The 16,087-nt window shown below is 42.0% G+C and overlaps 1 protein-coding gene across 3 annotated transcripts in view; it reads right to left on the bottom strand.

Annotated features, from left to right (window-relative positions):
- Positions 1-1,818: 1,818 nt before the first annotated feature.
- Positions 1,819-16,087, bottom strand: part of ZDHHC13 (zinc finger DHHC-type palmitoyltransferase 13) — a 50,835-nt gene continuing 36,566 nt past the window's right edge. For 2 of the 3 annotated variants that reach the window (XM_042904421.1, XM_042904423.1), the window contains exons 11-17: positions 15,784-15,908; positions 14,881-14,943; positions 14,088-14,181; positions 12,424-12,507; positions 8,218-8,375; positions 4,812-4,909; positions 1,819-2,386 (exon numbers count right to left, since the gene is read on the bottom strand). In XM_042904421.1, the coding sequence (XP_042760355.1) occupies positions 2,248-2,386; positions 4,812-4,909; positions 8,218-8,375; positions 12,424-12,507; positions 14,088-14,181; positions 14,881-14,943; positions 15,784-15,908 (761 nt within the window). In that variant the 3' untranslated portion in view covers positions 1,819-2,247. Of the gene's footprint in view, positions 2,387-4,811; positions 4,910-8,217; positions 8,376-8,660; positions 8,701-12,423; positions 12,508-14,087; positions 14,182-14,880; positions 14,944-15,783; positions 15,909-16,087 lie in introns of those variants that run through there. The other variant, XM_042904422.1, reaches the window with a different exon arrangement.

Below are 16,087 nucleotides of genomic sequence, written 5' to 3'. Positions count from 1 at the left end.
AAGAAGTTCAAGAACTAGCCACTGAGACATTCCAACATTAAATGGTAGGGGAAGGAAAACAGCAAAGGAGACTGGGGGATCTCGAGAGCAACCAGTGGGGTTAAAAGGAAACTCAGGGGTGCTGTCTCGTGGAGGCCGCGTGAGGAAAGCGTATTTGGGAAGACGGACCGGCCACCGTCAAATGCTGCTAAGCAGTTCCCATGGAGGGCAGGGGTGAAAGCCTGACTGCTTAAGTGGGTTAAGAGGAGGAAGGGGAGACAGGAATTGGAGATACTGGCCAGCCACAACCTTTTCAAGGGCTTTTTATTGACGAGGTAAGGAAACAGCTCCTGTTGCTCACTTCAACCTTCCAGCTCCTTGGCTTAACATTCAAGGCCCCTGGTGACTTCGTCCCAATCAACCATTCCGATTTACTAACCGCCTGCCCCATTTGAAACACCCTATAGGCCCAGCTGCCGTGGTTCTAACTATACTTCGGACTCTCCCATTATCTGCACTCGGAGGGTTCTCTACATGAGAATGCCTTTCACTTCCAACTCCGGATTTCCAAACTAAGTACCATTGAAAGGCCCTTTGCAATGCCTTATCGTCCATAGACACTTCCCTTATCACATCTACTGAGGCTCTCTCCAACCTCTAAACTCTAACAATATTTTATTTGTACCTTTCTTATGGCTTTTAATATCTTCTACATTATCCTATAGTTTCATTCATCTTAGCTTTCCCTCTAGATTGCAAGCTCTGTGATTAGTATGCCCAGTTAAATGTTTTATGGTCTGAAAGACCTATGATGGTGCTCAGTGAATATCTGTGGAATAATTTAAAAATTAATGAAATGTGCTTTCCGTGCCATGTATCACTTAGACGCACTGGCATATAGTGGTTTGGAAGGTGTGAGGCGAGGAATTTGAATTTTAAACAAGTAAGCCCCTGCTCCATCCCTAGAATTCTAGTTAAATGGTGTGTGGGCCACAATTTGAGAATACATACTTGGTAGGGTTTGAAGAGAAAGGGAAAGGCTATAGCTTGAGAAAGTCCTTCTGTCCCCCAACTGAGAATCAGAGACTTCAAACAATTATGATCACATCATACCCTGCTTAAAAACCCTTCATTCAATAAATTGAAACATTTATTGCTCACACACAACGTGTCTGACAATATTCAAGGTGACTCTAGGCTCTGAAGTGGCTACCCCACTTGGTATCTAAGTGACCTTGGAGAAGATACAAACTTCTTTAGCCTTTAGTTTCCTTATCTGCAAAGGCTCGGTGTGCTCTGTAGAAGAACGGAGAAAGGATCCTTGAAAAACAGAAAGGTCAATGTGGCTAGAGTACAAAGCGTAGTCCAGAGTGAGACTGGGAAACAAAATAAGGTTATATTATTCAAGGCCTTGTAGGTCATGATGAGAAGTTTAGCCTTTACCCCAAGAGCAAGGGGAACCTTAAGGAAGGGTTTTCAGTAGGAAGGTGCCATGTCCAGGGGCATTTATATACAATACCAAGAGTTAAAGTGGAATTAGTTTTTCCTCCAGAACAAGGGAAATTAGCACTTACAATCGCACCAGTCCAATATTTTGAGGGTACTAAGTAAAAACAGTAATTAATCTTGAAAACCTCATCTGTTCCATTTTCTAAGTAAGATGGAAAATTATATCTTGCTTACTGGTGTTAACAGGGAGCTCAACTCAGTCCTGGAATTGTGAATCAGTTTCTTTATGCCCTACATACACCTTTTCTCAATTTAAGATTTTGAAAGTTAAGTGTCAGAAATGAAGTCTCAACTACAAAAAAAAAAAAAAAAAATTTATTAAGTGTGAAAGCAAAACAGGTACATCTATTTAGATATTTTTTACATATTTATAGATAAAACAAACAAATAATTTATCAAAAATTACAAGCTTAAAGAATAGTACTATTTTGAAACAACCAATAAAGTATTCGAAAATACTACATTTTATCCATAATTGGTGAATATTATCTAAAAAAAAAAAAAAAAGTAAGTTGTATTTTCTTGTGAAACATATAAAAGCATTTTTAGATGTCTGCCAAGATTGTTCAGGAACAGTCCATCTTGCTAAATCTAAAAGCGTAGTGCCTTTCTGGAGAACTTGTGTTTTTACTAAATAGCTTTACAGACCACCTGTGTTTTCCTTTGGGCTTCGGTGAACTCCTAATCTTCACTTCACTTGCAGACCACAGGGCATCAACATGAACACAGATCAGAGTGAGAGTCTGGGGTCGCTTTTCTTCATACTGAGCGAAGGACTTTCTCCTTAGCCGGGTGGAAGACCATGTTGTATTGGGACGTCCAATCTACGGCACAGGGCTTCACCAAGCCAAAGCAGCCACACTGAAAGAAATCTGCAAGGTTCTGCGTGAACCCAAGGCTGCCAAGGAAGGAAGAGAACACATCTTACTACTTTTCCTGTTTACCTTTTGACAAATATTCATCCAGACCATAAATATTCACTGAGAATTTACAATATACGACATCCTTTGAAGATCCTGCAGGAATCCAGAGGTGAATCAGACCATTCCCTGGATTACGGGACATTAAAATTGATGCCCAGTTCCGTCTCTGGACCTGAATCCCTATTGTGAGATTCTCTGACTCCTGCCCAGCAACTTAATTTCCTTCTGAGCACCCCACTCACTGGAATGATGGCTGCCATCAAGAAGTTTCCTTCTTTCCATTCCCACTGCCCTGATTCAGATTTTGATTATTTCAGAGGCCAGGCAGGCCAGCAACAGTACAGTCAACAGATGTTTGTGTTTTTTTTTTTTCCTTAAACTTTCTAAGTTAAATATGGCCCTGGCCCTGTCTCAGTTCTTTCCAATTAATCCTTTTTTTTTTTTAATAGTCCAGAAGTCTTTTGTCCTTTTTTATACCTATCATCCCATGAACTCTGAGGAGCTCGGGTTCCTTTCCACTGGTTCTCACTAAGTGTGCTTCTCTGGGTGGGGCAGGCTGGCGTTTCCACTGAACCCAAGAACCTTTCTCCTTGGCTTCCTTCTTCTGATCATTTTCCTGCACATGCTTCACACGAGCTGCCTCGGCTCTTAGAGTGCTTGATATGCTCACTACATACATTAGTTCTCTTGGCAAGAATCTTCCCTCGACTTCTGGGTTTATGACACTGCCAACAGCACGCCGGGTGACACCGTAGACTCCTGAGGTTGTGCCATGGGAACCTTTGCAGCCCGTTCCCTTGATGTCCACAATATCACCTTTCTGACAGATTCACAAGCATGTGGCCAGAACAGCAACTCCGTGTTGTCTAAAAGGCCTAGAGAGAATGCAGCGGGGGCCTCCCCTCCTTCCCTTGTTGCTGGTCATTTTGGCGAATTACTCGAAGATGGCAGTTCCAACCAAAGGGAGGGAGCTCCTTCCAATTAATCTTACCTATTGGACACGGTGTGGTCTTCCAAAAACCTTGCCAAAACCCAAACCCTATACACTAAAACACATCTGTGCCTGAGGATGGCTGTGCATCTGCCGCTGCTGTGACAGTGGTCAAGACAGGACCATCTCCACTCCTAGGAAGACCAGCTCCAGAGCTAGTTAGTGAGGGAAAGTAACTCAGGGTAAGACAGACAAGACAAATCTTCATTCTGGGCAGGTTTTTGGAACCTAGATTCACAGTGGCTCTAAGGCTTTGCCGTTAGGTCCTCCAGCCCACATTGCCATCACTCAGCAGTTCCAAACACGCCCCAGCTCTCTCATCTCAGGCCCTTCTTCCAGACTCTTCTCTCTCTGGGGCTTGAAATGCCCTTCTGTCCTTCTCCATCATGCCCCACCACACATCTTTCAAGGCTCAGCTGAAAATTCCACCTCTGTCACAAAGGCTTCCATTCTTCAGTGGAGTAAATATTTATTTCTCTGGTTAAACTCCTGAGAAAGGACTTTACGATCATTGCCAGTCTGAGACAATCGTCACAAGCCTAACACTACTGTCCACCTTCCACCACCGAAGCCGTCTCTTCTCAATTTAGTCAACTGCTCTCCTCTCTAAACACAGATCATAGTCATATCCCAGGCTCTAATTTCCTTGTCTAACAGCCTAACAGTTTCATCTCGTACCACGAGTGTGCTTTAAAATAGACTGCTCATGAGATATGCAGTGGGCGTTAAATCCCCAGAGGGCTCAGGGTCACCTCTGCAGCACTCCCAGCTTCCAAGACCCCGATATATATGACAGGGAGATAAGCTTCAAAGCCTGACTGTTCATATCGTAAGATGACAGGCTTCCTACAAACACTCTCATTTTCTACTGAGGACAGGTTTTATACAACCGATGCTCTTGGGAAAACATACCCCAAACCCGAAACACTAGTTTCTCCCTGACGCGGATGGGCACATTAAACACAGGGCTAAAAGAATTACTGGTGATAGAAAGGTAGGTTGAAAATCTTGGCAAAGTTCACAATCTAATGCTTTCTGCAGACAGCCTGGTGGCTGGAATTCTCAGCCACGTGCTCGGTTATCTCACACTGACTTCACGCCAGCAACATGCAATCCTGTGACCATGTGGCTTGACTAAAGAGATTCCCCACCTTGGCAACACTTCAAAGTCACTTAGCTATTTGTGCCAAGTCCAGCAGACTAAGTCCCAAATTCTTACCACCTTGGGGCTCATGACCTCACCACTCACCTCCCGTCAGTCACTAAGGCTTCCAAGAATTAAGAGGTTCAACTCCATCAGATAGCAAGTTAGAGTGCAGCATGGCCTGAGTGGTGGCAGCAGACTGGGAAACCAAGGGTTAGGCTAGCATCCTCCACAGGACTCAGTGGTCAAAACAGATCGGACTTACTTGTATGGGGTCCTCCTGAGGGACAATGTCTGTTTCATATGCCTGCTCTGCTTCAACAGGCTGGTTTTCTCGTGGGAGGTCAGGCCCAGGAAAGCAATCTGCAAAAGAAGTTTGGAAGGTACATGAAAAATACTGCTATGTCAAGGTTCCGTTTCTCTCCGTGCATCACAGGACAGAGGTAAGCATTCAGTACTCCCCCAAATACAGTGTCACCTCGCCCTCTAAGCAAGGATCATGGTGAGGATAACAACAGCTCAGCAGCTCTAAATGAGACTCTCCTATGTAAATCTAGGAGCTGAGCAGTTGTTTATTTATTTATTTTTAAGTAATCTCTACACCCAATGTGGGGCTCAAACTCATGACCCCGAAATTATGACTCACACACTCTGCTGACTGAGCCAGCCAGGCACCCCTGAGCATTTATCCTTTTGACCAATTTTTATTAACCTTCAAAAAAGCACAGTCATGAAATAATTGCTTTAGTGATTTAAGCCAGGGCTTACCACCTTGTTTAGGTTCTTAACACGTTCAGCATGCAACTTTTAGATGAATAAAACAATATGTGATCAGCATTACTGTAATTCTCACTTTGTGTATGCTTCTTAGTAGTTCTTTAGAAAGGGCCAAATGAAAAAGTTAAAGAACATTTAAATGTACCGAAGTGAAGAACATTTAAATCCACAATTTGGGGAAAGGTAAGAATTCAGGTAACTTAAATACTCCCAAATATGGAGCACCTGGGTGGCTCAGTCGGTTGTGTCTAATTCCTGATTTCAGCTCAGGTCATAATCTCATGGTTTCGTGAATTTGAGCCCCACATGAGCTCTGCAGTGACAGCGTGAAGTCTGCTTGAGATTCTCCCTCTCCCTGTCTTCTGCCCCTACTCTACTCACACTCTCTGCCTCAAAATAAATGAATAAACTAAAAAAAAAAAAAAAAACAACACAAAAAACCTCCCAAATCACCTGGGTGCCTGGGTGGCTCAGCTGGTTAAGCGGCCTTCAGCTCAGGTCATGATCTCATGGTTTGTGGGATCGAGCCTCACATTGGGTTCTGCTTGAGAGCAGATTCTACCCCTCCCCCACTCACTCACACACTCTCTCTCAAAATAAACATTAAAAAAAAAAAGACCCTCCCAAATCATTAAAACAACTATTACTCACTGAGTTACCCCCATTTAATCCTGAAAATAACTCAAACATCAAGCTCCTCATCTGTAAAACAGAGATTATCACACCATCCTCCCTCATCAGATTGCTTAAAGACTTGACATCATATATTTAAAATATCCAGCGCAGAGGCTCCTGGAGGTAAAGTAACTGGTCCAAAGTCACACAGCTTAGAGAGTGGCAGAACTGAGACAGATACCTCAGCCAGCGTGAGAATAAAGTTCATGGTCCTTACCACAGACTACATGCTCAGTTTGACTTGCTATAGTCAAACCCATGACTCACCAGAGCAGTCATCAAATGAAAGGCTTCGAACAACAGAATTGGTTTGTTTATTAAGAAAACAACATTACTAGGGGGCGCCTGGGTGACTCAGTTGGTTAAGTCCGACTTCAGCTCAGGTCATGATCTCGTGGTTTGTGAGTTCGAGTCCCATGTCGGGCTCTGGGCTGGCAGCTCGGAGCCTGGAGCCTGCTTCGGATTCTATGTCTCCCTCTCCCTCTGTCCCTCCCCTGCTCACACTCTGTCTCTCTCTCCTTCAAAAATAAGTAAACATTAAAAAAAAAATTTTTTTTAAGAAAACAACATTAAACTCCTATATTTGAAAACTACCCAAAACTTTTGAATTCATTTTCCTTGCCTTAGAAAGTATTAACAAAATTAAGGTTTCTTTAAAAAATTGATATTATAGTCTTATATATACTGTCCTTGTCCTAAGCCTCCAGAAAAGAAGAAAGAGAATTAGAATCCGTGTCTCAAACCTTAGGTTCTACATCTGCTTCCACCTCTCACCACCCTTATGGACAAAACTGGGCACTCGACATCTCACAGGCTTAGTTTTCTCACCTTTAGAATGGAGACACTACTTTGGCACAATCTATACCTCAAATGTCTGTTGGGGAATAGATAGGAAAGTGCTCTGGAATATGTAAAATACAGATAAATACTAGGTATCATACGAGATAGTAGTTAATATTAATAATCACTGATGCTAATACTCATTCTTACTGCCTGAGTCTATCGATGCCAGAGGGGCAGAAGATTAAGATGAATGTTCAGAAGCCTCCGTTCTGTGGGTGTTACCAGCTTAATTCCTTTCCTTGGCACTGTTTTCCTTTGTCTGTCTTTATCACTTTGTTACTATTATTGTAGAACTGGTTACTTCCCTGTTAAAGTGGAATGCACTTTTTTTTTTTAATTTTTTTTTTTTTTTTTAACATTTATTTATTTTTGAGACAGAGAGAGACAGAGCATGAACGGGGGAGGGGCAGAGACAGAGGGAGACACAGAATCGGAAGCAGGCTCCAGGCTCTGAGCCGTCAGCCCAGAGCCCGACGCGGGGCTCGAACTCAAGGACCGCGAGATCGTGACCTGAGCTGAAGTCAGACGCTCAACCGACTGAGCCACCCAGGCGCCCCGTGGAATGCACTTTTGAGGAGTAATGCTCTAATTATGTGAGGTCTCACAGTAATTGGCTCAGACTGACCACGGCCGTCCATTCCACAAGCACGGGCCACAGCAACAATGAGAATTAGGTTATGCTCATAGGGGAAGGAAGGCAGCAGGGAAGGGACAGTAGCTTCTTCGGAAGCTCAATGTGGCTACTACTGCCCTGGAGAGTGAACTTTCTAATGGCCATGACCTTCCCTAGAAGTGTAATTACCATGGTTACACTGGTTAGTGGTTAGTGTGGGATCTTGCATTTCCTCCCCACTTCTACCTATTTAAGTGCTGCATAATAATCAGGACAACAAACAGGGTTGGAAAAAGTGAGAGAAGAGAATCATCTCACACCTGCACAATGGTTTTATATTTTATATCATGTTTTCACATACTGTATGATTTAACCGTATGATGAAAAAAGCCTTTGAACAGGACAGTCAGTGGACCTAAGTTTCCGATTCTGATTTTGCCACTTACTGGGTGACCTTGAGCAAGTCAGCTCTCTGTAAGTCTATCCGTAAAGTAAAAAGATCAGATTAGATCATCCCTACGGACAAGTTAACAACTCATTATTCTAACCTTTAAACGATCCTGTGAGAGTAGCATTATCAACCCCATTTTACAGACAAAGAACTGGAAATCCAAGAGTCAAATGACATGCCTAGACCCAGAGAGTAAGCGACAGAGGTGGAACTAGGACCCAAAAGCCTTCTGAGTTAAAATTCAAGTCTTTCTACCTTATTACAGTGTACTGGAAATTTTACTCAAAGGCTTTACAGAAGAGAAATTAATACCTGAAAGAGCTGATTTAATAATAAAAATGTTGACCACGAGAAGTGGAAAGTTGCTAGCATGAAGATATATAAAACCCAAGGGGAACAGGCCACAATCTGATTGAGGTAGGTCCACAGTCCATCTTCTCTGAATGTCGTGGCACAATGATTTGACCAATCTGTGGATTCACAAAAAAGAAACTCATTATTTAAAAAGGCAACAAACCAGTGATTATTGTACAAGAAGATAAAATCGCTGCACTTCTTTTCAGGGAGAAGAGACGGTAAGACATGAGAGCACAGAATAGAACCCAGCTTTAAGGATATATCTTCCGGGGTACTTGGATGGCTCAGTCGGTTAAGCGTCCGACTCTTGATTTTGGCTCAGTCCATAATCTCATGGTTCGTGGGCTGGGCCCTGCGTCGAGCTCCACGGTGACACTGCAGAGCCTGCTTGGGATTCTCTCTCCCTCTCTCTCTGCCCCACCCCTGCTCATGCCCTCTCTGAAAATAAACGAATAAACTTTAAAAAAAAATGTAAAAATAATTTAAAAATCTGAAACATGGTGAAAAAAAAAGAATTTTTCTTCCAAGTGCCAACTTAACTAGCAAAGGTGAAAAACTGGCACCTCATTACTCATTAAAGCTATATGATAACACTGCATTGGTAGCTGGCAGTAAAGGAATAAAAGCAAAAAAGGTCCACAAGACCACCACTAAAACCACCATTTTCGGCATAAAATGAACCGGCCCAAAGTTAATTGTTTAAGGACTTGATGACAGAGAATGACTGGATTTAATAAATGTCTGTCTTAGAAAATTCTTTATTTTGTCCATGATACACAGGAGTCTATTATAGCACTGAATAAACTCTTATTAAGGGTTCGGATCACTTGGCTGTTGTAGGCGCCAAGAAATCCTGTAAGCGCCCAGATAACCATGGGAACACAACCTAACAGCATGCGGTTATTGGGTGTACTTCTGCACCGGCACCATAATTTATCCTGTAGAGAGGGAGAAAGTCTAGGTAAGGGAATTCATGAGACAGACACCCCTAGGAAAAGAGTAAAGGGAAAAAGATTCATATAGGAGGGAAAAAGATTCATATAGGCACGGCTCAATTTCTCTCCAGGAACACCTATTTATATGCCAATTAAAAGAGAAGACTTCACTATGGCCTTTGTGACCTCCCTAAGCTATGCAGCTAAGAGCAGCACTAAGGAGAATGAAGGTAGGAAGCAGTAGAAACAAGGGAACAAATCCTCAAGGTCTTGCGAAGCCTATGGCTTCTGTAGGCCTCACGACAGTTTATAAAGGGCAAATTATTTTTGAAATAAGAATTCTGTAAATTTTCACCTTGAGGCTTCATAAATGCCTCTGACAATTTGATAAGTAGTTTCAGACAGTTTCCCAAAGCAGCACTTAAGAGCTCCTGGGACAGAAAGAAAATGAGTCCCTGACTTTACTATCACCTGTCTGTCCATTTTAGTCTTAAAAGAAAAAAGTCTTTTTTTCCCCCATTTTGAGCCTTATTTGATTCCCAACCATCTTTCATGACTATACGTCAGAAGCAATCTAAGAGTAATCACCACAGAGTAACCATCAAGGCAACAAGTTAAGGCAAATTACACTCTCTTGAGAGCTTCTCATTAGGACGGCAGACAAAGATGCCTCTCGTGCACCTGATATGACAAAAAAGACTATAATTCCCAATGGCAGGTACAGGAAACGGCTGCTGAGTGGGAAAGAATACCTACTTTCTTCCAGCTTACAGATTTCTACTGCGCTCTTCTGGGAAATTTTTTGATCACACGGCATGACCCCCAACTAGAATTTTCATAGGACTGATTGCAGATTTAATGTCAAAGATAATGGCCACAAATGGCCACGTACATTATCTTCTGCAATATACAACTTTAATATGCGCTAATAATACATTCTTATCAGGTGGTCACTGGTTAATGATAGGGGACTCATACTGTACCAAGTCGATCATTTGCATTTTTAGATAGCTCTGCCAGCTACAGTGTTCTTTCTAACCATGATCTAAAATCTTTCTCCCTGTAACTTGCAGGATGCTGACCCCTTTCTGAGTGTCCATCCTGAAAACAGACCTCACAAAGGACAGAACGGATGGAGGCTACACAGAGCCAGAAGTAGCTGTAACTGGCTCACGCGAGGCTCGTGTGCATCAGGGCCGTCGCATCAGGAGTGTTAATGCCAAAGAAGGTGGGATGGCGGGGAGGCCTTGTTAGAAAAATGAGGCACAAGTTCATTTTTCCTGTCTGTGAAGTAATGATAAATGACATGATGTCCTCATTCGGTGCCAGAATATAAATGGGATAAAACTAACAAAATACGTTGACTAGTCTACATGGTCGCAGGTGAATATAAAGTGGGACCATTTCTAACAGACAAAATATAATACAAAAATTGGTTCAGAGCCAGAGAATAGAAACAAAGAAGGAAGAGCCAATGCACAGAATACGAAAGCAAAGCGGAAAGAAGGAAAGTGATGGAAAATTACTTCTGTCCTTATCAATACAGTCTTATGCTAGACACAGACACCAAACAAAGGGGACTATTTTTAGTGAAGAGAGAAGCAGGAGAGACAAGAGTGGTGTAAAACCTGGCTTCTCTCCCAATAGGATCACGTCCAAGGGACAAGTTGGTCCAAGGGCCAGCCTGAAAAGGTCTTCCAGGAACATGTTTTATTGTTAGGCATTAAAAGGGCAGTTCTTTCAGTAGAAAGATGCACTGCCAAGAAATCTTTTACTTCTTACACCACAGGACATAACCTAAGAGGTTTTTTAAATTTCAATGCTCAGGATTACTTATGGCCTTTGACAAGAAATGGTACCAGGGATCACAACCTTCCGACTATTAGGTCCATTTGAGAGGGTGGCACTTACACTAAACTACAGAAGCTTTCCCTACTGATCACAGACACCCAAGGTGTCAGACGAGAAAGGGGCTGACAAGGTAACTAACTGAAGCCCTCTCCATGCCTAGGGCAGGGCAAAAAACCCCAAAACACAACATGTCACACAGACATTAATTAATAATCTCTAAAAATGAAATGCCAAACAACCCAAAACTTGATGTTTCTGGGGAGGGTAACTGGGAGGCTAGGGGACAGAGTAGAAAGAATTCTTTTTCAAAAACTAAGCAAAATTTAAACTAAAAAAAGCTGGAGCAGAGGCCGGGGGAAGGCAGGGAGAGGCGGTGCTTAGGATGCCAAGGGAAAAAGAAACTAAAGTGGAAAAAAATGTTCCTAACATTTTTTAAGAAGAATGATCTTCCTGGATCATTCTGCATTTTAGCACAAGCAACAAACTAGTATTCCACTGTTGGAATCTAAGACCTGAGCATGAACGTAACAGGAAGGTGGGAGGAAATGGATTTATAGTGAAGCCACATTCTCCCAAAGTCTTCAAAATAAATAATAAACAGCGAAACAAGGAAAGCCAAAATAAATAAACTACAAGCACTATACACTTTCCCAGTTAGGTAAACCACTCCCAGGTTTGAGAAGCACAGCCGTGCAACTGTTAAGAGCTAACCCAAATCCTTCCTGCTTCAATGTAAACCCCGTTCTTCTTAGTCCATCAGCTTGGAACAGCTGGATGTCACTCCCTCCTCGAGTCCCCCACACGCCTGTTCACACAGCAACTGAGAAGTTATTTTTCTGTCTCAGGCATGCAGAATAAGTGGCCTAATGTTCCCTTCCAGGTCATTATTCCCAAACTTTCAATGACTATTCGCTCTCCCATTAGCTCTAAGCTGTGACTTGACATTTATCAAGAGTTGTGTTCCTTCACTATGGTGACCACCTCCGCCTTCCTTCAACCTGTCCAGCACCAACCTTTTCTTTTTCCTATTTTATTTACTTATCACTTCCCTCGCTTTGTGCCTGAGCCGCTGATTTTTCCTCACTTCACTGGGTGATAAATCTGCACCTGCCTTACGTGACTTTATATTCTGACCACTTCTCAAATTTATCAAGGTCACTTTAGAATACAATCTCTTCCCAGGTGCTGACAACTAACCTCTTCAAGTCTTCCTTGCAGCTTTCCCAATGCTGAGAGTCTTAGAGGCAGCCGTTTCGTTTTTAGTAGGGGTGTGGTTCATAGTCACCCAGCCAGAATGTGCCATTCAAGAATTTACCAAGAAAAGTATGTGTGGGTATGGGTGCATGAGCTTGCTGTAAGAAAAATTTATACTTACAGATGAAAGATTCATATATAATCCAATCACAAACAATGGAAAGGAAAAATAAGAAGAATATGTAATAATGATGGTTGCCGAAACCTACAGCAAAAAGAAAAAACACATTTAATACTTTTGCTTACAATGATTTTCCAGATCAAGACCTTACTAACCACTTTCCTGTCAAAAGCTTCCACCAAAGTAAAAAAGTAAATAAGCTAGTACTTTGCATTTAAATACCATTAAACCAAAACCAAACAGCTCTGATATGTCATGGTCAACTGTCCATGTTAAATGAACTAATATTTATCTGCTGCTTACCTAAGAGAAGATACCGTTTTTGAACAGAGCAAGATTTACTAAGCATATGCAGCTCTAGGGTGGCCTATACTGCACCGGAGGAAGGGGAACAGGCAGGACTTTAGGCACATCATACCCTATACTCCTTGCATGTAAGAAGTACAATTTCTGAACATCAGGGATTCACTTGATCAGGGGAACAGAGAAAATGAATCTGAAGAGCAGCACTAAATAGATCTGCTGCAGGCGCCCACACACAGAAAAAGAGGGGCAGCCTGCAGCCTCTCTCGCATATGCTGCTTGTTTCTGCTGCTCTCTTGACACTGGAGTTGCGAGCACTCTGATGCTAATGGCACCAAAGTACCACCATGTCCCCACTTTCTCCGAAGACAGCAAAGCCCAGCAGCAGGAGCAATGCCCGGTGCAAGGAGGAGACCTAGGCCCACAGGTGACTAGTTGTGTGACTACAGGGAAGTCATTTAACCTCTCCGATCCGGTGTTCTTGCTTTTAATATGGGGATAATCTCTCTTCTGTCTGCTTCATAGGCCTGGCAGCCAAACAAGATGATCCACTACGTTAAATGCAGCATAATAAAAATATAGGGGCTCATTACTGTTGTTTTCCCACTTCCATTCACAGCTGCCTGTCTTCATGCTAATCATCCCATCTTTACAGTGGGATGGGGTCCATGAAGCTTGGGACCCTAGGAATTATCTCTTAGCTGTTCTCTAGGAACAGTAGAGAACATCAAAATGCACTAAAGAAACCTGACTCACTGAGGCAGCCTTTTGTTCAAGATTATAAAAGCATATCCTCTCCTGGAGACAAATGACCATAGTTCCTCTGAAGTTCCTCATAATAATCCCCTGGCTTTTACAGTGACCACTCAGAGGAAACTCAGGGCTACCGACCAGGACAAGGAATACTCCACACCATCTCTGGTTCAAGCTCCTACCTGAGCTTTGAAGGAGCCAAGTGGAGAAGTACATGAGAGAGAGAAGCCACAAAATGTGGTAAGAACCTGGTTATTTGGTGTAGAAGACCAATACTACTAAAGTAACCCCAAGCAAATAATTTGCCTTTCATATTTTTTCACCTCTAAAATGGAGACAGTAATGCCAACCTCATAGGTGTGCCCTGATGATCAGACAGGAAACTATATTCAAAACTGCTTTATAAACTCTAAAATACTATACAAATGGCATTAATTATTATCAACATCAAGTTTTCCAAACGTGTGAACACCGTAGAGAGGATTCTCTGACAAAGAAGAACTACAAAACGGACCCCTGAGATGCCCTTCTATTTTTTCTATTAATCACACATATAGCCAAATATATACTTAACTTCATACTGTTAACTAAGAAATTCAATCTCTCACCTATGCACCGTCCAGTCCACAGACAATGCTGATCGTATCGAGCGACACAGGAGTTACACACATGGCAATGAAGTGACCTTAACGGCTTCCTTATCTAAGTGGGCAATTAAGACAGGTCTAAGCAAAACTCAGTGTCTTAAAGTGGTAACAAACCACAAGCAAACTCTTACTCCTAAATCATAAAGGCATGGGTACAAATAATCCTAAATAGATCATCAATTGACAGAGAGGCTCTGGAATGCCTTATTAATATTTACTTCCACATACATATTTTGAGTAGGCCAACACTAAAGGGGTTTTGAATTCCAGAGCCTATTCACACTGATGAAAGGGAAATAAGGCAGCACCATTAAGAAAAAGGGAAAAGGAAACCCGAGTTACATTTCTGGCTCTGCCAATAATTTGAGGGAAGTTACTTCTTCCCTCTAAGCTTTGATTCCTCAATTGCAATGAGAGGTTTCACTAAGTGGTTTCTAGGGTCATCATGAGCCTCTGACTTGAAGTTAGTTCTAATATATCCTTCATGGCAGGAAAAAGCAATCAAAACATACTATGGATCATTCACAGAGAGATCTAACCACAGACATCTTGGAGAAACTGTAAACATCATTCCTTCATATGCTCAAGGCAGAAAACTATTCTGATAGTAATACAAAATTAGAAACTGGTAAAAACAAAGGTGTGCAAATATACCAGGGAGATTTAACAAATGCTTACGTGAGAAATGTTACCAAGAATATGCTTTCTCACTATGGGATAAAATTATTTGAAAAAAAAAAAAAAAAAGACTCACAAGGCATGAGGTACAAAATGTTCTGAAGTCCAGACAGCCAGTCTCTGCAAGGGTGATGATATTCTGAAAGGCACGAAATTTGACCTTACAATTATGTTTTATTGGGGAACGAACAAATGCACGGTTATACACCATTGTCACAGCTGTCTCTCCAAACTGAGGTGGCCAGGAAAGCAATCTGGAATACCTGCCGCCACATCATTCTGTGCCTGAAAATAATGTGACTTTTCAAGGCTGCATTTTCAACCACAGCCAATAAATTAGAAGGCACACATATTACACCTCCCCATTCTCTCCATGAATGGCAATCATCTAGTTATAATCTGCTAGAGAAAACTAAACATACACGGATACATTCATAAAAAGCAAACAAAACCCATCAGTATACGTTGTAACTGATGGTGATAGGCACCACAGGCTCAGTCTTCCAGGAATTGCCTGTAGGTAACACCGACAACGACAATTCTAAATATTCAAAGTGAAAGAAGACATGCATGTCCTCTGACACCTTCACATCTTAGGAAGAGAAGGAGCATCTCTTGGCAATAAGGAGGGCTCCCCCTGGCCCCTGCCTGGTTACTCGCCATGTATCAAATGGGGGAATTTAAGCTAGATGATCATTACCTAAGTGTTCCTATAAAGAAATCCAGATCATGTTCGCTAACAGAAATTACATTTGAAAAGTCTGGGGTCTGACTTTAAGAGGAAATACAAAATACTTTTTAAAACTTTTCCATAAATAAATGAAAAGGAATGACAGTGGAGAAATCTCAACTTTGTTGATTTATGCTGCATCTATTACGTGCCAAGGCCCCGGAGATGCAGCCATGAGAAACATGAACATTGCTACAACCTTCCTATTAAAAAAAAAAAAAAAAAAGTAACATGACAAAGAAAGCTCACCGTTTTCCTTTCTTCTTCAGAAGCTTTAGTGAAGCCTGGATCAGTTGCCCAAGTCTTGTAGAAAAAGTAGAGGAAGCCTATTAGGCTGAGAATGAAAGCAAAATAGAAAGGGGTGCCTGCTAGATGTGAAGACCACGTTAAGGAATGTATCAACTTCCACTAAGAATAGCATAATTATGACATAAGCAAATTTCATCATCGGTGCCTAAGAATCTCTCTGCATTCTAACCTCACTTTCCATTATGTATACACATCCCTGCCCCCAAACCTGACCCCATCCTATGTTCTAATCCCGCAGGGATTT

This window comes from Panthera leo, chromosome D1, assembly GCF_018350215.1.
Source record: "Panthera leo isolate Ple1 chromosome D1, P.leo_Ple1_pat1.1, whole genome shotgun sequence".
In the NCBI taxonomy this organism is placed as follows: domain Eukaryota; kingdom Metazoa; phylum Chordata; class Mammalia; order Carnivora; family Felidae; genus Panthera; species Panthera leo.
This window is presented reverse-complemented; position numbering and strand designations above follow the sequence as displayed.